The sequence below is a fragment of the Chenopodium album genome, chromosome 27, assembly GCF_948465745.1.
Source record: "Chenopodium album chromosome 27, dcCheAlbu1.1, whole genome shotgun sequence".
NCBI classification, from domain to species: domain Eukaryota; kingdom Viridiplantae; phylum Streptophyta; class Magnoliopsida; order Caryophyllales; family Amaranthaceae; genus Chenopodium; species Chenopodium album.
The window spans coordinates 32318286-32341809 of NC_137860.1; the positions used below are offsets into that span (position 1 = coordinate 32318286).

Below are 23524 nucleotides of genomic sequence, written 5' to 3' on the forward strand. Positions count from 1 at the left end.
TATGCTGACAATAGTACCTTACTATTATGACTGTAAAGACGAAATTGCCCCTGATTAACGATTTCGCAAATCAGTCTGATGAACAAGAATTTCCTCAAGCTTGAAAATACCCTCATATTAATTATTTTTCAAGTCTATGACATAACACTTTTCCTCATATCCGCATACCAACAACGCACTTACCTTTGGTAATTTTATACCAGTAGTAGCAATGAATAAATAAAAACCGTGATGGCTTACAAAGAACGCACTTATCTTTGGTAATTTTATATTTGACCCAATGGGCCAATTCACCCAAATTCTTCCCTTTCTCCTTCAAAACCATTCCTCAAAATCCTGAAATTTACAGAGATGACGATCTCCCACGAAACTGAGAAACACGATGAAGAAGAAGGGCAATGGAAGAATCTGACCAACGACATATTAGCCTTGATTTTGAAACGCCTCAATACCAAAGCAGATCTCTGCCGATTCCGCTCAATCTGCAAATCATGGCGATTTTTCGCTACTCCAATTCAACCCCACCTCATTTTCCCTCTCACTCTTCCTCCTCTTAACCCTAATTCTCGCCCTTTCTCCCTCTCTCCTACTCTCATTTACATTATCTCTCCCCAATTTACCCACCATAATCTCAGCAACAATGTCTGGCTTACCAAAGTTTCAGAAACAGGGGAAAACAAGTGGGGCCTTCTTAATCCTTTGACGAAGCATAAAATGTATTTTTCTTCATCTGGGGTTTTTAGAGAAAGGATTAATTTACTGGGTTTTCGAAATCTTGAGGTGGGTCGGTCGTATCGGCTTCAATTGATTAACGATCATGGAGATGAAGATACCTTCGATTTTGAGGAATTTAGCTCTTCGATTTCTTTGAGGAAGGTTGTTGTTCGAATTGGGGAGGAAATTTCTGTATTGGGTTTGTATGGGTATGGTCAAATTGCGGTTTGGAATTCTGGGGATGAAAATTGGAAGATTATTGAAACTGGGAAAAAAGAGAAGAAGAATGAATTTGATGATGTTATATGCTTTGATGAGAAATTCTATGCCGTTGATCGAACCGGGAGGTTGGTGATGATTAATCCGGCAGCTCGGGAGCTCGTTGAGGTTGTTGGCACTTCAACTGCAGAATGCAATGGTCAGTATACTTATTTGGTAGAATCTAATTTACGCTTATATTTGGTTAATAAGATTGTTAATCCAATGCCTACTAATTATTATGATGATGAAGAAGAAGAGTGGGTTGTGGATAAAAGTAGTGTAGGAAAGCCTCTTGGCTTTAATGTTCTTGTGTTGAATGAGAACGAAAAGTGTTGGGAAAAAGTGAGGAGCATAGGGAACAATGTGTTCTTTGTTAGTCGTGATGCGACGTTTTCGGTTTGTGCTAAGGATTTGGGATGGAGTAGGGGGAATTGTGTTTATTTTGAAGGTGTGACAGGTTACGATGATGAAGCTGATATGAGTTTTGGGTTGAATGCTGGTGTTTATACATTGGAGGATGGAGCTATTTTGACCTTTGATTCATCGGTGGATCGTTGGACCGGGATTTTCTGGCCTCCTTCGAGGTGGTTTGTGCAACATATGGAGTACCCTGAATGTGACATGCTGGATTAAGTCGTATGTTGGTTAGTGATACCTTCAGCATTATGTTGCCTTGTATTATATAAATTATAAATGGTATGCTCTTTTTGTATTGAATTATTGATAACAATGAATAAAATTCAAAATTGTTTATTCTTGGACAACTTCTTAAAATACTTGGTAAATAGCAGATGAGATTACATCTTACATCAATGGTAACACTAGATTATTACTGGAATTTTCGAACAATAGTTGCTTGAACTCTTTCTTGTTTTATTAGCTAATACGAAGTATGTTTTATTGTGCTTTTTGTCCTGGTGTTTCATGTTCAAATTAAAAAACTAAAGCTCAATACTTTAAAGTCATTGGTGTTTTATTTAGCATTAATCTTGGATTGCAATGAAGATGCTTTGAGTTATAATGGTACAAATAGGATCATCTACATGGTTGTGTTTCTTAGATCAACACTTTGTTGTATCCTTCTCTTTAGTTAGTAACTCTGTATAATTTTGAGGCTACATTTATCTTTCTCTAGTCGGACTGGCCAATTTCAGTTTTCTGAACATATTTGAATTAAGAAAAATAAGCCTCGTCTTTCTGCGTGATATCTGTTTTGCCAGTGGAAATAGGGTTTCAAGTTTTATTAGATATCATGTTTCTTAAAGATCATTCTCTTTTGGTGTCTCTTGATACGGTAGTGTTACCATTTCAGCTGTTGCTGCATTACCTTATGAGTCTAGTACTCTAGTGTTTTGACTCTATTTACACTAATTAATGTTATAAAATAAGAGACTTATCTTTACTTTGAATGCGAGAAAAGTTGTGCTTCTTTAGACAGCAAGGGGAAGTGTTCTGTTCTTTTTTTAGCAGAATTTTTTTATTATGCACTCTAAGCTTTGAATAGTTGCTTTAAGATACTGATTTTTCTTCATAGCTTCTTGGTGGGCTGGTGTATATTCTATAAACCAGGACATAAAGGGTTATTCACTCATGAATCATGACAAACTAGTAAGCTTAAATAATGCAAATAAAGCTTTATTGTTTGATCAAGCTTCAAGCCCAAATACCTTATGTTGGTTATTTTTTACCGTAAGCATTATTTTTTTCTGTGGCTAGTTCGTTGCAGTATATCATTGATAACAATTAGAATGTTTCACTTTTTGTGATTACTTGATGATGATACTAGATTCTAAAATGCCTTGAGAACTAATAGTATTTAGTTCAATTGTGCATCTTATTGTCAGTCTTGCTTGATGGTTACAATTGTATTGATTAGTTGCTTTAACTCTTGAATTTTTTGCTTTTTATTACTAATATATGGTGCTTTCCTTACACTCGGTAATTTCATGTTTTCCTATGGGATATAAATTGATGCCCCTATTGGTGTTTTTGATATCAAACAGGAGTGAAGATTACCCTCTACCATGGCGGTGTAGCCTTGTAGATATTAAAGTTGCATCATTGGTTTGATCTGTCACAAAATGCTTTGATGAGTTTTTTTTTTCTTTCGCCAAACTAGATAAGCTATGTGGCTGTGTTTCTTGGGTCAAAGACCATTTTCTTTGTTGCGTCCTTTCTTTGTCTTAAAGTTTTGTTTGACTTCAATGAATATTGTGGTCGATTCTGTAAAATTTTAAGATTGTGTATTTTTGTCGTGTTGGACGGGGCAATCATCTTAATTTTAGCCTCATCCTTGGTCTTGAGTTTAAACTAGATACATCTTAATTTTAAAACTCTGAAGTCTGAACAAGAGGAAGGTTGTTCTGTTGGTAATAGAGGAAAATTGTGCTTCTGAAGTCTGAACCGTAAGCTGTAAGCTCAAGTTCTTTGCAATGTATAAAAGGGTATGAATTGCTGATGGAATTTTAGTTCATTTCTTATGAAGTGCTCTACTTGACTCATCAGCTAATTGTGTCAAAAAATTGGGACTTGGGAGTTGGCTAGCAAACTCAAGATATTTAGTTGGGCCTGGGCTGGCCCCCTTTATCATTATACAGTAGTTCCTTTGGGCTAAACCCAATTCTTTTTTTTTTTTTTTTTTTTTTTTTTTTTTTTTTTTTTCTGGTATATAAACCAAATTGGCATAACCCAATTACTTTGATTAAGCCTTGCTAAACCTCAAGAGTTTGAGATTGAGCAACAATGTCAGAATTTCCGACAGAAATAATCTCCGAAATTCTCTCACGATTACCTGTAAAATCACTACTCCGCTTTATATGCGTCTGCAAATTCTGGAATTCCTTAATCAAATCCCCTAATTTCATCAAAACTCATCTCAATCAAACCCTAATTTCCAACTCCGATCGTTATCTCCTCAAATCATCAGCAGATTCCTCTTTTTTCATTTCCAAGATCGACCTCCACCATAACCAATTCTCCTTCTCGGGACTCGACCACCCTCTCGAATACGAGGAAGTCGAATTGTTTGGTTCCTGCAATGGCGTCATTTGCATATCTGGTTACGACAAAATCGACGTTTTTTTATTCAATCCTCTTACTAAATCATATCTTAAGCTGCCTGTCAAACGAAATCCGAACCCAAAACATAATTTTGTGTTGTTCGGATTTGGGTATGACAGCAACAACGACGATTACAAAGTTTTGAGGATGCTTCAAGGGTATAGTTGTCGCAAATGCAGTTATGATGAAGTTCAATTGTATAGTTTGAACAACAATTCGTGGAAATCTGTTCAAGGTATTCCGCATCCTTATTATCTCCCTTTTGCTGATTGTCATGGTGTTCTTGTTAATGAGGTTTTACATTACATTGTCAGTTCTGATGAATTGGAATTGCAGCAATGTAAGATGATTGCTGGTTTCGATCTTCGGACCGAGAGTTTCTCGCTTATAGACTGCCCCATTCATGATGAAAAGATTAAAACTTATTGGGACTTTTTGGAATTTCATTTGAGGGAATTGGGTGGGTGTTTATCTGTTGTGGTAGGGTATCTTACTAGAGATAATGCTATTATGATGCCTATTTTTGATGATGATGTGTCTAATCGTGAACTCAAACGAGCTGATTTGTGGGTGATGAAGGAGTATGGAAACAATGAGTCCTGGGTTAAACTGTTTAGTATTTGCAACCTGCCTGATATTCAGAGATTTGTTGCTTTTACCCCTGTTGTCTACTCCAAAGATGGGCGACGGATTTTGATAGTGATGGATTGTTTGGAGGCTGGTTGGTATGATTTAGAATCTGGGGAATTTGAGAAAGTCACGGTTCGTGGGCTGCCTGATACTTATTTCGACACTAGTTATTTCGTGGGCAGCCTTGTTTCACTTGAATGTAAGCAGCAGCCAAGTGGAATTGTGAAAAGGAAGAACAAAAACAAGTAAACAGTCTAAACACTAATAAGAACATTTATTGATTTTCTGTGCATATATAATTTTTTAAATAAATATTTGTGCTTATCCTGTGTCTTATGACTTGTTTGGTTCCTAATTGCTACAGATATAGATCATGGAGAAATTCCTAATAGCTTTTCGTCCATGTTTGCTAGGGATGTCCATTGCTCTGATCAAGATGAAAGTCATTAACCTGTTAGATTTTATATTGTATAGGTAGCCGGTAGCCTACTATAAGTCATTTCGTCTGCTGTAATCAGAGATTACTCTAAATTGTTGTGTACTTATATATGATTTTTCTTGCGTTTGGAACTCTGGAATGCAGAGACCACTAGGTGTCTAGCTCCGCTACCCATGTTTCCCTTATTGTTTAAATTGGATATATTCATTTGACAGTGTTTCTTCAATTTGAATCCTATTATAACTTGATGTGGAATATGTTCAGTATCTCCTTATTACTGATAGATAATTTTTTGATCTTTAACACCTATGAGAAATAAGATTATGTCAATTATTATGTTACACTCTCTATTATAAAATTGAAACTAAATAAATCATGTTAAGTGATTTTGCATCTATTTAGTAAGCATTGTTATTATCTTGGAAATACCATATTATATGCAGTGAATAGGACTTAATTCACACTCTGAAGCTCTGCTTTCTTTTCTGCAGTAAAGATTCAGATACTTTTCTCGCTGAGGGTTTCAAGCTGAAGCTATGAGCCTATTGTTTATGCTGGGAGTTCAGAACTACATTATGTAAGTATTAAAGTTTTCTTGTTCAGTTGCTCATTAGCCCTGTTGTATCCTTGAAGGCCTTGACTAAATGACTTTGAAAAGAATCATAGTGTTCTTTGTTGTATATATTTTGCCTAAGCTGAAAACCTGAATCTTTGCTTACAAAATCCATATACCTCATATACTACGTATAATATTTAGATTGGACAAAACAATATGTTTTAGAACGGGCATTAACCTTTTTAGGGGTGATACTAAAAGTTAAAAGCCTCAACATGTTGATTCTAAGCTTAGCTTAAATTTTAAAAGTCTTTTAACTTCCTTCTTTAAAAGTGTTTCAACTCTTGTTTTTTACCCTTGATTGTTTTCTTTAGCTAGACTTTAACAGAGATAACTTTTGATAACAATACCTTGCAAATACTAGGACCCAGTGTACCACACTCCCACATTCTGATAATGTATCAAGCCTACCCTGTTTCATTAATCCTTTCTTATGAACTCTAGTACTGCAAGTTTTTAATGTTTATGACTTATGAATTCAAAGGAATTTCCCTACCCAAAAACCAGAGAGTCAGGAAGAGAACCAAACTGATATTGGAAGGGGAATGGTATTAATCAGTCTTTTGTGAATAGAAATGTTCTGTAAAATTTGGGTTGTTGGTGACAATATACTCTTCTTGTTTGTTGCATCATCTTAGAACTTTCTAGATTCAAAACTTCGTTACGTATCTTGATACTGGCTCCCTTGCACGTTGTGCTTGCTGTATAAACTGGCAGAGTACTACTGAAGCAATAGATCTTTCCCGGTTTTACTGCATTTCATTAAGTTTGTCCTTCTTTGATTTCCATAAGATGTGTATACTAAATCCAGGGTGATCTAAAAGTCATAAATTTGGTATATTCGAGCCGTTGATCAGCTTGTTGGACTATCTACTGCAAAGAGATAACCTTTTGGATCTCTTGAACTGTTGGACCCATGGTCATCAACTTCCAACTTGACTGTTCTTCTAGGCGTGCTTTGTTATCTTAATTGGCATTGTTTCTTACTGAAGTAAAACTCTCTGCTGTAGGTCTAGATAGGCATGCCAGCTGATGCTTGATCGCTCACCCTCCATGAATATCTTGAAGGCTCAAGGCTGAATTACTCAGTGTTCCAGATGATATATGACCCAGATTTATGATGCAAGGTTACAGGTGCCAATCTGATGTGAATATGCATCATCTAGACATTTCATCCTTTCAGCTTGTAATAAGAGATGGTTCTCTTACTGATAGTACTATGACCAATTTTAACTGTTGTGTTTTTTGTTGCATTTGCAAAGAACTGAAAAGGTTGATCATTTGCAGTAGATTTGCTTGTTGATATTTTGGTGATGAGATAATGAGGTATTGGATATTTATTCTGTCCTTCCTAATAATATACTCAGATTGGCACCTTATGCCTAAGACACTTTTATGAGGTAATAGGCACATGTCATAACTGCTACACCTTGCATAAGATTTTTTAAATGTTGAGAAACAATGAGACTTAACCTGGTAAGAAAATCAATCAAATAATGATGTAATTGTCTTGTCAACTAGTTTATACTTTCTTACGGAGTAAAATTTAAGTTTTCAAATGTTACTTCTTTTGTCATTAATAGTACTCTTTGTCAAATGGAGGAAATGGCCCACCGAGTACACTTGGTTTCCTAGACGTAAGAAGTTTTATGGTCCGACCCCCAATGTTCAACCGTGTAATTATGCTTTCTTTACTTAGTTTAGGTTGTAATCATGCTTTTCATTAATAGTAATCCCTCCGTTCCTAAATTACATTCATCCTTTCTATTTTTAGTATTCCAAAATTACATTCCTCATTTCTATCTTTGTTAAGTTTTTTTTAGTAAATTAACTCTCTATTTTTGTTTATATTTAATGCTTTCTCACTCATCCTTATCTAATCTCACTCATAATCCGTGTGCCAAATTGCAATGAATATGATTGGTTAAAAAATTTCAATTAGAAGCATGTCATTGGTCCTTTTTTTTTTTGTAAAGGATTGATGACATGTCATGAGTAATAACTATTCTATCTTTGTACTTCCCAATGCATTATCTAATTATTGTTATTTGTCTTATTCTTCTTTCCTTAATTCCCGTGTAAATTTCCAAAGAGAAATGTAATTTAGGGACGGAGGGAGTACTCTTTGTCAAAAAAAAAAAATGCTACTCCGTAGTTCTTTTGTCTCAATTATTTCCTCCATTTTGTAAAGAAAAAAAAAATAATAATAAATACTCGCAGAATTTGGTCCTACAGCACACATCACCAACTAATCTATGCAATTTTATTGTTCATTTTATTATTACATCAATAATTATACGCTAATTAGATTTTTTCATCTTTTTTATAAATGATTATACATATCTCTGTATTATCAATTATCAATTGCATTAAGAAATAAACATGTCCTTTCATATTACATAAATTGACTTATTACATTAATAACAGAGTATAGTACTCCGTACTCCAACATCAAAGGAATGTGAAAAGCTTGCTAACGTCCGTTACGTTTCCCAAAATGTATACTTTTTTTTTTTTTTTTTTGACAGTGAGAACTAACAAAGAAACTAACAACAATTAAAAAGACCAAAATAAAATCTCCCGACGCCGCGCCTGCCCAGCTAACCAGTGTGCCGGAGAAACCCAAGCCCGGGGAACCTTCTGAATTGCACAAGCATCAAAGGAGCGAAGTAGAGATCGAGTATCTTGTAGGAGCCAGTGAAGAGAAATATCACCTGTAAGTCCTTCTGCAAGAGAAAAGCAAATAGAAGCACAGTCAGTATAAAGAAGAACCCGGTGAAACCCTCGCCGGAGAGCATGACGAAGAGCCCAGAAACAGGCCAACAATTCCGCATGAGTAGAAGACGAGGCAACCACTGCCCGAGCACCCCCCCCCAAAACCTCAGCAGTCAAGGGAGCACGAAAAACCCAACTCACACCGGCCGTAAAATCCGAAGCTAACCACGAACCATCCAGTAAAACGCAAACATCCCACGGGGAAAATGGGCTACCCCAAAGGCAACGTGATGGAGAACAAGGAGAACGTTGCTGAGGAGAGCGCAAGCGGGTAGCAAAGGTACGGAATTCAAGGGCCACAACACAACGCTGTTCCCAGTCAGATGCCAGCGAAATAATGGCAGAGGGAGAGAACTGCTGCTGACGAAACCGCACATCGTTTCTGATTAGCCAAGTAGCCCAGAGGATGCTAAAGAAAGAAGCTAAACCTTGCCAATTTTTTGCTTGAGACAAAGAGGAAACCTGTTCCGTGAACCAATCATCAAAGGAGCGGGAACATAAGTGGTGCAAAGAGAAGCCCAAATGTCCACAAACCCAAACATGCTGAAGCACATCACAATCCCGGAAAAGATGCGAAACAGATTCCTCATGTTGATGACAAAAGGAGCATAGGGGATCAACTGGGACACCCCGCCGATGCAAAACCAAAGCAACAGGCAAAGCATTATGTAATAATTTCCAGCCGAAAACCTTCCATTTAGGAAGGAGAGGCAGACCCCAGAATTTCCTCCACCATTGAGGAAGAACAGATGGGGCCCCTGAAGGTGTAGAATCAGCCAGGAGTATAGAGATGTAGGCCGATTTGGTAGAGAAACGGCCATCTTTAGTAAACTTCCTGTAGACAAAATCGTCCATTAACTGTTGTGGACGATCCAGAGCCAAAATCCGACCTGCAGTCGTATCATCAAACAGACGATGGACCGCCGAAGAGTCCCACGCGTGAGAACGCGGATCAATTATAGAAGAAACATGAGTCGGGGGGTCCGACTCGGAAACACCAGGCTTAAACGCAATGGGTTCCCCCGGAACCCAGTTATCAGCTAACAGGCGAACACTCTTCCCATTCCCAATCTTCCACATAACACTATGAGCAACAATAGCACTACCTTCGAGTAAACCACGACAACCCCAAGAGGGTCCCAAAATGTATACTTGTATAAGCAAAAATATACTGTAAAGGATTTCAAACTAAGCCAAACTTTCAACTGGAGCAAAAATGGCGGCACTTCCTACTGAGATAATCACCGAAATTCTCTCACGATTGCCTGTTAAATCACTTCTCCGCTTCAAATGCGTCTGCAAATCCTGGAATTCCTTAGTCAAATCCCCCAATTTCATCAAATTTCACCTCAATCAAACCCTAATTTCAAATTCCGATCATCATGTCCTCAGATGGTCAGAATGCTCCTCACTTCATTCCGCCGAAATCGACCTCAATCTCCACCATAACCACCTCTATTTCTCTGAGCTCAACCACCCTCTCGAAACCCACAAAGTCTACTTGTTTGGCTCCTGCAACGGCGTCGTTTGCATCTCCGATCCCTCCAAAAACGACGTCGTCTTATACAATCCTCTTACCAACTCACACCGTAAGCTCCCCGCCGATCGAACAACTCCAAATCTTATCCATGAAGCTGTTTTATTTGGGTTTGGGTACGACACTAAGAACGACGATTACAAAGTCTTGAAGATTGTTCAGGGGTTGAAATCTGAGGGGTCTTTTAACAATGAAGCCAAATTGTACAGTCTGAACACTCATTCATGGAAATGTGTTCAAGGTATCCCGTACTATGTCCTCTATGGTGATCGTCATGGTGTTTATCTTAATGATTTTATACATTTCATGGTGAATTATATGGAGTCGGATTCCAAGTCGTGTAAGTTCATTGCTAGTTTCGATCTTCGAACCGAGACTTTCGAGCTCATGGACTTCCCTAGTTATGATGATAAGTTGAGGAATCCTGTTGAGTATTTAGAGTTGTACTTAAAACAGTTGGGTGGTTGTTTGTGTTTATTGGTGAATTATCATACTAATAATTATGCTCATATGTTTCCTCCTGGTGTTGAGTTAGGTAATCAAATACTTTATCGTGCTGATTTATGGGTAATGAAAGAGTTTGGTAACAAAGAGTCTTGGGCTAAGTTGTTTAGTATTTGCGAGATGAACATTATTCAAAGTTGTCTATGTCTTAGGCCGATTGTCTACTCCAAAGACGGACGAAGAATTTTGATGGAGAAAGACTATTCTGAGTTTGCCTGGTATGATCTCGAGTCCAAAGAAGCTACAGAAACCATATCCCATGGGCTGCCAAATAAGTTTTTCGATGCTGGATTTTTCGTGGGCAGCCTTGTCTCGCTTGAAGATAAGCAGCGTTCTAAGAGGGAGTCCTTGCTAGTTAAGAGCAAAAAGAGGTATAAAGAATTTTCGGCTATCTTTTGTGCCTATTGGCCTATTCATATCCCTGCTGCCAAATCCATGCCTTGTCTTGAAATAATGTTTTTGGGGTTGTTTGACTTGTTATTTCAATGTAGTTATGTACTTATGTAGAGTAATGCTAATAGCTTGGATGATCACAATGCATGTTAGATTAGATCATGTTTAGGTAACTGGTAACTATTGTAAGGGCATTTTTATAGTTGTTATCAGGGTATGCACTAACTAGCTGCTATTGTTATGATATCTGTTGGAAGTCTAGAACGCGTAAGCCACTAGGCGCCTTGGCCTACTACCATTGTTTGCCTTGTCTCACCTAAGAAATTTACTAATTCCGAATAATAGATAAAATTATATATCTTCATAAATCATAATGTTTAAATCTGATTAAAATTAATGTAGATCATATTCAGTATCTCTTTAATTATTACTGGTATATGCTTTCTATTTTTTACCTTTTCTAATTTAAACATCTTGTGTAATATGTTTGTACTAGGTATCATTTTTGTTTCTTTATGTTTGAACTACATTTTGCTTAGTAAGCATTGCTATGGTCTTGGGAGGATCAAATTGGAACTTCGTAAGCATTGTGCAATGGAAGTGGAAGTGTTCATTCTTAAGCTTACTTTTCTTTTTTGATCAGCAGTAATGATTCAGATAACTTTCTTTCTGCGGGTTTCAAGCTGAAGCTATGAGCCTATGAGCGAGCCTATCACCTAATTGAAGATGGGACTTCAGGAACTATGTAAGTATGTATGCAAGTTGAATTTGCAGTCTAAAAGAGTAACTAAGGATGAATACATGTGGCATGTACAATTAACTAGAGAGACTGATTAAGGGTAAGAACTGGTTCTTTTATATATATACATATACACACAAAATTACGAAGGAAAGGTAAATAGATCTATAGTCCCCCTATCTCCGGGAAAGACCAATGATCTAAGTGGTATGAGATGAACATAACTTCTGTGCCTTCCAGACTTTCTGCAAGTTAGGCTCGCACTAAAATATGACTGACCACTGAATCAATAAGAACCTTAATTGGGTTTCATTGTAAATATAAAATCCATCAAGTTTGTTCTTTCTTAATTGCCATCTGCCCATTTATAAGATGTGTATTAGTGTATACTGAACCCCCAAGGTGGTCTTAACATTAATAATCATAAACTTGTAATGTAGGAGCCTTTTAGATTGTATGTTGGACTATTCATTTCAACAGAGAAACCTTTTGGATCTCTTGGACCCATAATTATTAGCTTACCACACAAGTTGGGTGGGTGTTTGCATTTAGGTGAGTTGGGTGGGTGTTTGTGTTTGTTGGTTATGTATCGTACATTAGTACCTGCTTCCCCTTTGGAGGATCCTGTTGATAGAATTGATTTTCGAATGAATCGTGCTGATTTGTGGGTGATGAAGGAGTATGGGAAGAAAGAGTCTTGGGTTAGGTTGTTTAGTATTCCTCAGACGGCGAGTGTTGGGATGTATCTACAGATTAGGACTATTGTAACTCTAAAGACAGGAGAAGAATTTTGTTGGAGTATGATTCTTTGGGGCTTGGTTGGTATGATTTGGAGACCCAGAGTTTTAGTCCGAGAAGCACCAATATCTTCCGGATTTTTCCTGAGTAGCCTTGTATCCTTGGAGATTAACAAGCAGAAGTCTGATTGTGGTACCAGATCGTCAATGCCAAGAAAGAACACTAAGAAGTAAAAAGACTTTTTAGCTTATGTTCCTTGCTTAATTGCATATATTCAAAGTTCAAATGCATTAATTTATTCACATATATGATGATGTCTTGAATCCTGACTAGCTGTCTAAAGTTCTATTATTTAATTGTTATTTGGTGGATGTGTTTTGCTTTGTGGCTTGTTTGGTTGGCATACAGATAGGATTTTTTTCAAATGAATTAGATTCAATGTATGTAACTGATGCATGTGCCTTGTTGCGTTACCTGGTTGAAAGTTGAAAGCCATAGTGTTCATTTGCCTTGTAATCATGTAACTCCTAAATGTGACTCAAAACCTGCAAGGAAGGATCCTGAATAGCTTGTGAGTGCCTTTTGCATTAGAGATTAGTTCTGTTCCTCTGTACTCCAACTCGCTTATGACCTTGCCATACCCTTGTGCACATGTGTAATTTGATTAACACCAATTAGGATTACTTGGATGTGATACTTGTATTAAGTGATTGTTAAAAGAAATTGAAAGTCATAGGAAAGTTTATTATCCATATTAGATACTTCTAGATGCTCCCAGCACTCTCGAAGAGCATAAATACATAGATGGCCCTCAACTCTCAAGGATTGCACCTCTGACTATATCTTCTGGTTTACCTTTGCTGAACATGACAAGAGACCAGGAATAGTTGTTTGATTTAAGCATAATATATTTTGTGCATTTCACAAAAAGCCCTTTCTTACCTGTCTGCTTGCATTTTTTTAGTTTTATGCTTAATGTGATTGCGTTTTATTGCTCTTGTTTGCAGTTGTACTCCTACATTGTTGAGTTTTGTTTTTAATAGTAGCTGTTGTAAATTCTGAGAAAGCAGAGGCCACTGCCAATGCTTCCCTTATTTCACTTAAGTAGAGTTTGTCATACATGTTGAATATTCCTTCAAGCTATCATCTATTCATCTTATGATCATAAGGAGCTCTTTAATACCATTCTAAAGTTCTCCCTTCTTTCTTCAGGAAACAGTTGGATGATTTTCTTTCTATAGGATTCAAGCTCAAGCTATGACCTGATTGAGCTACTTTTTGGGAATTAGTTCAGAACTATGTAATGGTAAGCTGTAAGCATGAAAGTCACATTGCAGTGATCTAAATTTTTTGTTCTCATTAGCTTCTTTGAGTTATCTTTTATTGTAGATGTATAGTAGAGATTGTGCTTTGGTATCAGCTGAAGAGGTTTTCTCAATCACTCAGTCACTCCTTGTTTGTAATCCTTAGGATGATGCCTTTAAATTGGGTATACAGTATGGCTTATTTAACTTGAAAAATACAACCCAAGCATGGAGCATAACCTATTGTAAGCTTGATGTTAGAACTATCATACTTGATGAGATTATGTCGACTTGTCAAGTTAAAGCTACACATGATTGAACTCTCATACTGATTATTGCGAACTTTGAAAAGTAATTGTCTGAAAATAATTCTTTGACATCAAGCCTGGTGTTTTGTCATTTATATTTGTTTGTTGCAATTTGCTGATGAATATAAGCTCTGAGTAATCCATCCCTCCTCCCAAAAGAAAAAAAAAATGGAGAAGTTATTCATAGGGCAAACTGATATTTGGAGGGAAGGGAAGGCTGGGATAGAAAGAGTTCAGAGTGTTATCTTACTAAAGAAAGAAGAGGCTTTGGTTATTTACATCTCGTATGACCTATGCTTATTATATATGTTCAAGTGGTTCATCTATCAGTCATTTGATGTTCAGAAGCAGATGAGAGCTAATTTGGTCGGGGTTGCTGGTTTGAGGAAGCGCAATACTTGCAAAATGAGATTCTAGGCATTGTCCTCTCATGTTCACACCTGACCTTTTGTCTCACTAAATCGCGAGTGAGGATATCTTGCATTGCTCGTGCTAACATTAATTTGCTAGGCTCTGCAGTGTTAGAATCCATATTGTGCACTTATGATTGTTTTACAGTCATTTTGCTTTTAAGGTAGCTTTCTTAATTTCAAAAGGCTGAAGCTTTTTTTTTTTTTTTTGGAGGTGTTCTGTCCTTAGAGTGTGTCAGAGTGATCCTTGGTTGAGGCTGTCATTGGATTATTGGATAGATGATTTCTGAAGACCTCTGAATGTTAGCTATGGTAGCTTTCTTTTGTCATACATTTGTTAATCTGTCGACTATGATATATTGTTGGCAAACTGATATTGCGGGGGTGGCAATGCATCAACACTGATCTAGTTATTTGTGTTTAATTTTGCTTTTAATATGGACGACAACTTATCTCTTTTTTGTTTGAACTTTGTATGGTGAAACTTTAGTGTGTATTAATGAATTGTACCTATTAGGTGAAACATTGTGTATAATTGAGCTTGAGCAACCTACCACAACATGAGCTTGATTTCATATACGCATCAAACAAGTCAACTTTTTAACGAGCCAAGTTCAAGTTTAAGTGCTTATGTTATTAGTGGCAGTTCTAGAATTTCTCTTCAAAGATTAGCACCAATCACTAAAAATAACACAATATTATGCTTCCATAATTTAATTGCACATTTTAAAATTTCACACATATCAAAGCATAATGTTAATCAATACTAATATTTTAATTTGTATGTAGTACTTAAGTTAAAATTACGGAGCATTTAAATAACATAACCTTAATGAATGCCCTTATCATTTTGGGCATTCATATACTATTTATCAATCTATTCATTTTACTTAACTCATTACTATAAAGGTGATGTCCAATAGATCTAATTAATCAATGTGAATATTAATTTACGTGATATAATAATTTGACATGATTCAAAAAAAAAAATTACAACTTGACTTGGTCTAATCAAATTCAATTTTCTTTTCTTTTTTTTTTTTTAAATAAGGAAACGGATGGTGCCTAATATTATTAATTTATCCATAAGAATGTATGGAGCAACCTCACAAGGACTATTGTTCTCTCGTACCTGTTCAACACCAAAAGGCACAATGCAGGCTAAGTTATGAGCTACAGTATTGCCCTCCCACTTTATTTGACACCAAATGATAGAATTAAAACTAGCACTAGACCAAAAAATGTCTAAAGCATCTAAATTCAAGTAGAAGATTGTTCCCTTGCACAGCCTCCATATAAGCACTTGACTTGTCATATTCGAGCACGATATTAGACAAATTGTAGCGTTTGACAAGCCTCACAACCATGGCTACCGCTTTACATTCAGCAATTAAAGGCGGCCAGTAAGCTCGAACTCTTCTGGTGGCCGCAAATTTGACCTTCTCCTGCCAATCCCTCGCTACAACACCTAAGCCAACCCATCCATCATCTAACAATGACTAAATCTCAATTACCACACATTTTTTTTTTCTTATTTAAAAAATACATTTTAAAAATCCAAACTATTATCAATTTATTTATAATAATTCCAACTAAAGTTTATATTTTAATTGATTTATTTTTAAGAAAGTGCTACTCATTTTCTTTTTTTCACCTCCATTTTTTTTTTTTTATTCTTTTACCTAGGAAATACGAGTAATGTCTTTGACTTTTTGCTTTTCCCTGGTCAACACTAGTTTAACTTGGTTCAGAGTCTTCGGACATCACTACATCAGTCAGACTATAAAAAAGGGTCGAGCTCTGCCATACCATATACCAGAGCTGCTAAAGTGCTAAACCCCTCAAACTTGAGCTCGAGCTCAAGCAACAATGGCGGCACTCCCGACTGAATTAATCGCCATTATTCTCTCAAAATTGCCTGTCAAAACCCTTCTCCGCTTTCTATCCGTCTGCAAATCCTGGAATTCCTTAATAAAAACCCCCAATTTCATCAAACTTCACCTCAATCAAACCCTAATTTCCACCTCCGATCGTCATCTTCTCCTCTACTACCCTTTTCTCTATTCTGCAGATTTCGACACCCACCATAACCAAATCACCTTCTCGGAGCTCCACCACCCTCTCACACCTCAGCAAGTTCACTTATTTGGCTCCTGCAATGGCCTCATTTGCATCGCCGATCCCTCCAAAACCGACATCTTCTTGTTTAATCCGGTCATCAAATTGCACCGTAAACTCCCTGCTAATCAAATTTCTAACCCTAATCTTGGTTATATGTTGTTTGGGTTTGGGTACGACAGTAAGAGCGACGATTACAAGGTTTTGTGTTTGGTTCAGGGGTTTTCAGCTAACAAGGTTTTCTGCACTGAAGCGAAATTGTATAGTTTGAACAACAATTCATGGAAATCTGTTCAAGGTATCTCATTTTATCTACTTTATGCTGATTGTCATGGTGTTCTTGTTAATGAGGCTTTACATTACATGGTGAATTCTAATGAAGTGGGTGGGTTAGAAGGTAAATTCATTGCTAAGTTTGATCTTCAGACTGAGAGTTTCTCGCTTATCGATTTCCCGAAATTGGTTGAAGAGAGTGAGAGTAATATGATGATACAAATAACAGAATTGGGTGGGTGTTTGTGTGCTATGGTGAATTATCATAAAAGAATTATACTGGATGGTCTGAAACGTGTGGATTTGTGGGTAATGAAGGAGCATGGAAACAAGGAGTCTTGGGTTAGATTGTGTAGTATTGGTCAGGATTGTATTCGGAGTAATTTGCAGATTAAGCCTGTTGTTTACTCCAAAGATGGGAAAATAATTTTGTTGGAGATAGACTCTTTGAAGTTTGGTTGGTATGATTTGGAGTCTAAAAATGTTGAGAAATTTACACCTCATGGACTGCCAAAGGGAGCTTTGGAGACGACGAGTTTTGTGGGCAGCCTTGTTTTGATCGGAGATAGGCTGTGTTCCAAAACGGAAACCTTGCCAACGAAGCAGAACAGGTAAGCTGAGTTATTAGCTATCTGATTTATTATTTTTTTTTTTCTTTTGGTGCTTCCAAATTCAAATGTGCATTTTCTCTCAACATAATGAGTTTGAATCCTGTTTGCTTAAAAGCTTTTTCTGTATTGTTCTGTGACTTGTGTGGTTGATATGCTGGGGAAATAACTAATAATTTTCTTCTAGATTACTATGGAATATTAAGCAATGCTTTATGCTCTTGGTTAAGCAATAGTCATAGTACATATATAGCTAAAATATGTTTAGGTCATTGTGAATTTATAGTAACATGTTAGCACATTGCCACATATCAATTGCTGTTGCCTTTTATCAGGGATATTACTTACACTATGCCATGGTGTAAGGGTAGTTACAATTTCGCTGTGACGTAGAGGCCATTACTGACATGTCCCTTATCATATCAAATTATTGTCTAACCAATTGTCTGAATGTTGCTTCAACCTAAAATCCTGTGATAATTTCATCAGGAGTATATTCAGAAGCTCTTTATAACTCCGTTTTGTGTCATTTTTACTCTCAGAACTATACTGATTTATATACCATAACTAGCAATTTTGCATCTATTAGTAAGCTTTGTTTATATTGGAAGGAACATTTAGTACGTAATGTCAGTAATGAGTTTTCTGACTATCTCCCTACTTTTCTTCAGAAGTACTGTGGATAATTTTCTGTCTTCGGGGTTCAAGCTGAGGCTATGATCTAATTGAAGATGCTACTGCTGGGACTGTGTTTAGGATTGTGAAATGTAAGTATGAGGCCATCTACATTGATTTGAATTTTCTGTTTGTATGTCTATATATGCTTCAGCCTTAAAGTAAATTTTCTTTTTCTGAACATTATAAATCAACTGGGGTGTACCCTTATACTTTGAAATGAATATAGTGTTTTGTTTTTACTGATGTTGGGTGAACACTGAACAGCATATCTGAAATCTTCATACATATTTGAAAATTCTGTAAGAAGGGTTCATTCAGAATTTAGATTGAACCAAAAAAAGACCTTTGACCTTAGTATGCAATTATGCATTGTGTTAAATTCTTCAAACTAGGTGGTTTGTGGTTATGTGGGATTATGCTTAGTATTGCTTTATTTACGTGAACCTTTGCTTGTCCAAAACTCTGTCTATTCTTCTCTATCCCTATTCGTTGGCCTGCTAAATTTGTAAACTGAGATATTCCTGTATGAGTATGATACTTTACGAATTCCAGGGTGTGCAGTGTGACTTTGTTACGTTATGTTATGTGTGATTAGCTGTATCGTTGATGCTTCTTCTATTAGTTCAACAATTAGCTAATGCTTTAGAGCTCTAAGGAAATCTCCCCTTGGAAAAGATACAGTGAAGGATACAGAAACTCAGGATTAAATTGATATATGTTGGGATTGGAGAAGAGTTCTGACTTCTGAGTAAGGCTTTGGTATATATTCTCATGATTCTTGCTTGAACAATTCTTAGTATGTTCAATTGGTATTGACTTGTGGGAGTGTTTCTCATTTACATAGTTTTTTAACACTTCCTTTATTTGAATATAGTAATTGTTTTGTGCTTCTGTTTCTCTACAATTTGGGTTGCACTTAAAGTTGTGTAATCACTATTAATTTATTTTTATTTTATTTTATTTTTTTTTGAAAAAAATAGGCCCCTATATTGATTGGTTTTTATATGCACTGGATACTTAGGCAAAAAGATTTATGCTACTTGGTTGCTATTAGTTGTAGGGAACATCATGGTTTACAGGTAGTGCAGTGTTGGAGCATTAACAGTATGGTATGGTCTTACCATTGTGTACTATGCAGGTCTTAGAGTTGGAGTCTTTGATACTTGAGATTAACAATAATTAAGCACTTCAATCATCTTAAGGAGAACTAAGGGGAAGAAAAAAAATCTGGTTTTGGTACTATTGTTTATGATATTCTTAATATTGCTTCTAGGTTCTCTCATGTTTCTTTCTCAAATTTCAAGAGAGATGGAAATGGTTTATCTATGTTGTGCCTCACGTTAAGAGAGGAGTGGGTGAAATTAGAAGTTCTAAGGGAAGTTCACGGGTTTATTTTGTAAAAGTGTAAAGTGAACAAAAGGCTAATCAAAATATTTAAATGTTTTGCACACTAGAATTTATGTTGGTCTCGTAAGTCATAACACAAAGAATAATATAAGTAAAAAAATATATCTTTATGGCTCCTCTATGTTCTGCCTCCAGTAGAACTCTGATGAAGGTTGGATTAAACTTATTAACTGATTTTTCTCTCTTTAACTTTTGTGATTTTCAGATTATATAAGGACTAATTAGTAGATTGGTGATATGAGGATGAGATAATTGGTGTCAATTTAATGTGAACTTTGCAGTATCTAGCTGGCTGGCTTACATTGGAAAGGGGCATTGTGATTTTTGTGTGTCCACTCTTTCTATATTCTTCCACTTACAACAATAGCTTGTTCGCCTATAAACCATATTAGCACAATCTTGTTTATGATTTCCTGTACTTTGCCTGGGTATTTCTTGTAAATTGCAGTGCTCTTGTTGATAACTGCTCGTCTCTTTGTGACAAAGAGTTTTTTTTCATTGTTGCTCTAGTCGATTTAGCTGTTGGTATGGTTATATTTGGATCACTTAAACTGACATTTGTCAATGTGTTTTCTTTTGTCGGAATGACAGATGGCTAAGTTGACGATTAGAGCCCTAGCTTTTATGATTTTTACATGAAGATACAGAGAAAAGGGCCATTCGAAGCAAGGGTGTGAAAGCATTTCTTGTAGTACATTTATTAATATATACCATCTGTAGAACTTATGGTGAAAACTTCTATGGGGGAAAACTTTATGCTCCTTAATCTGCTACAGCAATTATTGTAATTTGACTAGATTTAAGCTTGAACAAGCTGATCCTCTACAGCTTTTTAATTTTATTGGCATCTTTTTTATGACATAAAGCTTACCTTTTGAAGTCAACTGAATAAGTGTATTTGGAATGCATACTATTAACTTGTCCTCAAACAAATTGTCTGGCCTCATCCCCAAGTCTATTGGATTACTTTCAAGCTTGATGTTTTAAAACTGAAACAACAATTCACTTGAAGGGAAAATTCTAGAGACATCAAACAAGTTTAGAGGATTGATAATTCTGGATCTTGGTGAAATAAGCTATCAGGGGAGATGCCAAGGTTTAGTGCAAAGACTCGTCCCTCTCTTCAGATTATCAGATTACAAGTAAATTAACTTCTTGTAGCAATTCCAGTGTCACTTAGCACTCCATTGGCTTCACATCTCTTTACTCACTCATCAGCAAATTGGCATTGCAAAATTTGCAATTATACGAGAATTAACCAATTGTAATATACAGGTACACTGTAAGTCTGTAACAACTGTAAGCAGTATCTTTTCATAAACTATAAATCCATGTTGAAAATGATCAACAAGGTTTAGCCAAAAACATCAGTCAAATCAAACAAAACTTTACTAATTTTACAGTATTTTAGACCCATAATTTGAGGTCAATCCAAGAGATAAAAAGTACTTAAACTAATACCCCTAACTCAAAACTTCCTTCCTATTTTGATCAGCCTATAATTGTTGCTTAATCAGTCTCATCCATAACTTACTCCTCTTCAACAATCCTTCCCTTCTCGCTGACATAGATACCGTCAAGGAACTTCCTAATATCCTTGTTCTTAACATGACATTTCTGATCAAATACAAACACGGCAATTAGAAAGCTAGTGATACATAGTCAAGAATAATATGCAATCACAAATAAAAATACCTGGTTAATTAAAGCAGCAGATCGAGAAACAAGTTCAATGTCGCTTCCATCCAAGACAAGCTCATCCTTAACCTTCTCGGATCTCAAGATGGTAACACCGTCCAACATGTCAACCTTCCTGACCTGAAACATTTACAGGTCAGTAAAGGAAAATAGTTACATCAATGGGTGAAATCACAAATCAGTAACAAGGTTCTACTCCTTTAATGGTTTACTTATAATAGTTATAAAACTATTACCAATTGTGTTGATTATCACAAATCACAAGTTGCAATTTATGAACTTTGTAGCTTCTAGCATCCACAAGAGAGCATTGCAAATGAAAGGCACAAGAATGGCTGATGCATGAGAAAATCAGGCTTTCATAAAAAATACTACACAAAAAAGAACCTCACTCATGTTTGACCATTCGGAGCTTTAACAAATAAGGAAATGTGCCCAAAAAACTCGATTGTAATCAAAGGTACAATAAGATTGTCAAATCAATACTTAAGTTTTTTAGCTCTCTAAATCAAAAGGATGCAGTTCTTCTACAAGGAATTTTCTTTTGGGGAGGGGAATACTGTATTCAATCCTAGTTCTTGTTGTGATTTGTCCAAAATTAATTGAAAAATCTTAGGATGATGATGGCAATCTTAACTTACAGAATTCTGTGACAATTCTTGTGAATTATTATAACTATAGTTCAACCAATTGTTATGTTTAATCACCAAAATTATACTACCCATTCTAACCTCCTAAAACATACACAATGATCAAATCATGAATCCAATATAGAAAAGCAAAAACAGTGTACAATAACAAACAATTCTGGAAAAGGTCAACAAATTAGCAACTCAAATTAAATTAACAAACTGATAACATAATAAAAACAGAACAAAACCAAAAATTCCATAGAAAAAAAAAAATCGATCCTTTCCAAAATAATCAAGAAGCAAGCAACAAAAAAAAATCAACATTATACATGAAAATTAACTGAGAAATAAGATTACCCTCTTCTCGCCGAGAAAGTTACGGATCTCAATACTCTTGTTAGAGTTAGTAATACTGGCATTGATGGGAAAATGAGCATAAACCATCCTCATTTTGTAGCGATAACCTTTGGTAACACCGGTGATGAGATTCTCAATGTGACTAATAGCAGTACGAATAGCAGCTGAAGTTTTCCTGGTTCCAAACCATGAATCAATGTTCAATTTCCTCTTACCTTCTTCATCAGTGACCAATTGAAAATCAAGGTTCAGATGCTTGAAGTTGCGGGTTAGGGTGCCCCTTGGTCCTGAAACGACGATGATCTTAGCGTCGACCTTGATATCGATCCCATCTGGGATTTCCATGGAGTCGGAAGATAGTACCTGCTTCATTGTTGAGGGTGCCTGGTTTTTCTCTCTCCTAGGGTTTTTTTCCGATGAAGAACAACAGGCGTTGGGGTGAAGGTGGACAGAAATCAGGATTATAGATACAAGGGATTATGGGCTGGTTGGAATATATGAAGGTGTTGTGTTGTTTGGGCTTTGCATTTCTTTGTTTTTGTTTTGGGTTATTGCCCTTATTGGTTTTAATTAGATTAAGTCCCGTCTTACACACGATTTTTACAAAATTAATACGTAGTAAATTATAATGTTAATTCAAAATGTAACAAAAAATACTCTCATGTTTTTAAATGTAATTAAAAATTTTTGAATCTTAATTTATACTCGTAATTGAGTCCCAAATCCAAATTAGATCAAAGGGTAAATGGTGAACCAGGTGGAATATCAATCCTGGTGCCAGTTTTAATACTTCGTATAATGCTATTGATTAATTGGTTTTAAATCTTAAATTTCAAAAAACATGCAACAAAATCTTAATTAACATTATCATATTTTGACAATAGAGAATAATAACACAAATTTCTTTTTTTTTTCCCATAATTTATCATGTTAATTATGGTTGAATTAGTCTCTTTATACATTTTCTTTTATGTAAGCTTTAACTTGAAATGAAATATTTCGTGGTATTTATTTCCAAATTATACACACAAAGCAATTAACAATATAAAGTGAAGAATTTAGAACTTCTTTCCCGGTCCAATTTTTACAATTCGCCTTTGTGCTCTCTAAATAGTAACACCAACGTTAAAAATAAAAAAAATAATAAATTAATTAAAAAAAAAACCCCAAAAAAATAAAAAAAATTTGACAGTTCCAAAACCCAAAAAAAAGGAGGGAGATAAAGAGTCATTGAGTCCTCACTGTTTGGTGATCAGATCTGCCTCCTTCACTTGTTCACTCTTGACACCTGAACACGAATGTTTTTTCTAATTGCTGGTGTCACT

General features: G+C 35.9%; 3 protein-coding genes and 1 pseudogene across 4 annotated transcripts; 3 read left to right on the forward strand and 1 right to left on the reverse strand.

The window, feature by feature from the left end:
* The first annotated feature begins 271 nt into the window (after positions 1-271).
* Positions 272-7125, forward strand: LOC145619555 (F-box protein CPR1-like). Of its 2 annotated transcripts, none has more exons than XM_081674270.1 (3): positions 272-1619; positions 5596-5681; positions 6731-7125. In XM_081674270.1, the coding sequence occupies exon 1, from the start codon at positions 352-354 to the stop codon at positions 1606-1608; it is 1257 nt and encodes a 418-aa protein (XP_081530396.1). In that variant the 5' UTR covers positions 272-351; the 3' UTR covers positions 1609-1619; positions 5596-5681; positions 6731-7125. The 2 variants fall into 2 exon arrangements, with proteins under 2 accessions (XP_081530396.1, XP_081530397.1); XM_081674271.1 differs by lacking the exon at positions 272-1619 and adding an exon at positions 3658-4910 and having other exon boundaries at positions 6731-7117.
* A 2586-nt stretch (positions 7126-9711) lies between these two features.
* LOC145619067 (F-box protein CPR1-like) lies at positions 9712-13667 on the forward strand (annotated as a pseudogene).
* A 2559-nt stretch (positions 13668-16226) lies between these two features.
* On the forward strand, positions 16227-20382 carry LOC145621125 (F-box protein CPR1-like). Its single transcript, XM_081675856.1, has 3 exons — positions 16227-17430; positions 18099-18194; positions 20104-20382. The coding sequence occupies exons 1-2, from the start codon at positions 16298-16300 to the stop codon at positions 18145-18147; spliced, it is 1182 nt and encodes a 393-aa protein (XP_081531982.1). The 5' UTR covers positions 16227-16297; the 3' UTR covers positions 18148-18194; positions 20104-20382.
* Positions 20383-20803: 421 nt separating this feature from the next.
* Positions 20804-22601, reverse strand: LOC145620708 (large ribosomal subunit protein uL6-like). The gene is made up of 3 exons (XM_081675415.1): positions 22200-22601; positions 21208-21330; positions 20804-21129 (listed from the first exon to the last, which is right to left on the reverse strand). Exons 1-3 carry the CDS (start codon positions 22569-22571, stop codon positions 21043-21045), a joined length of 582 nt encoding a protein of 193 aa, XP_081531541.1. The 5' UTR covers positions 22572-22601; the 3' UTR covers positions 20804-21042.
* Positions 22602-23524: the final 923 nt, after the last annotated feature.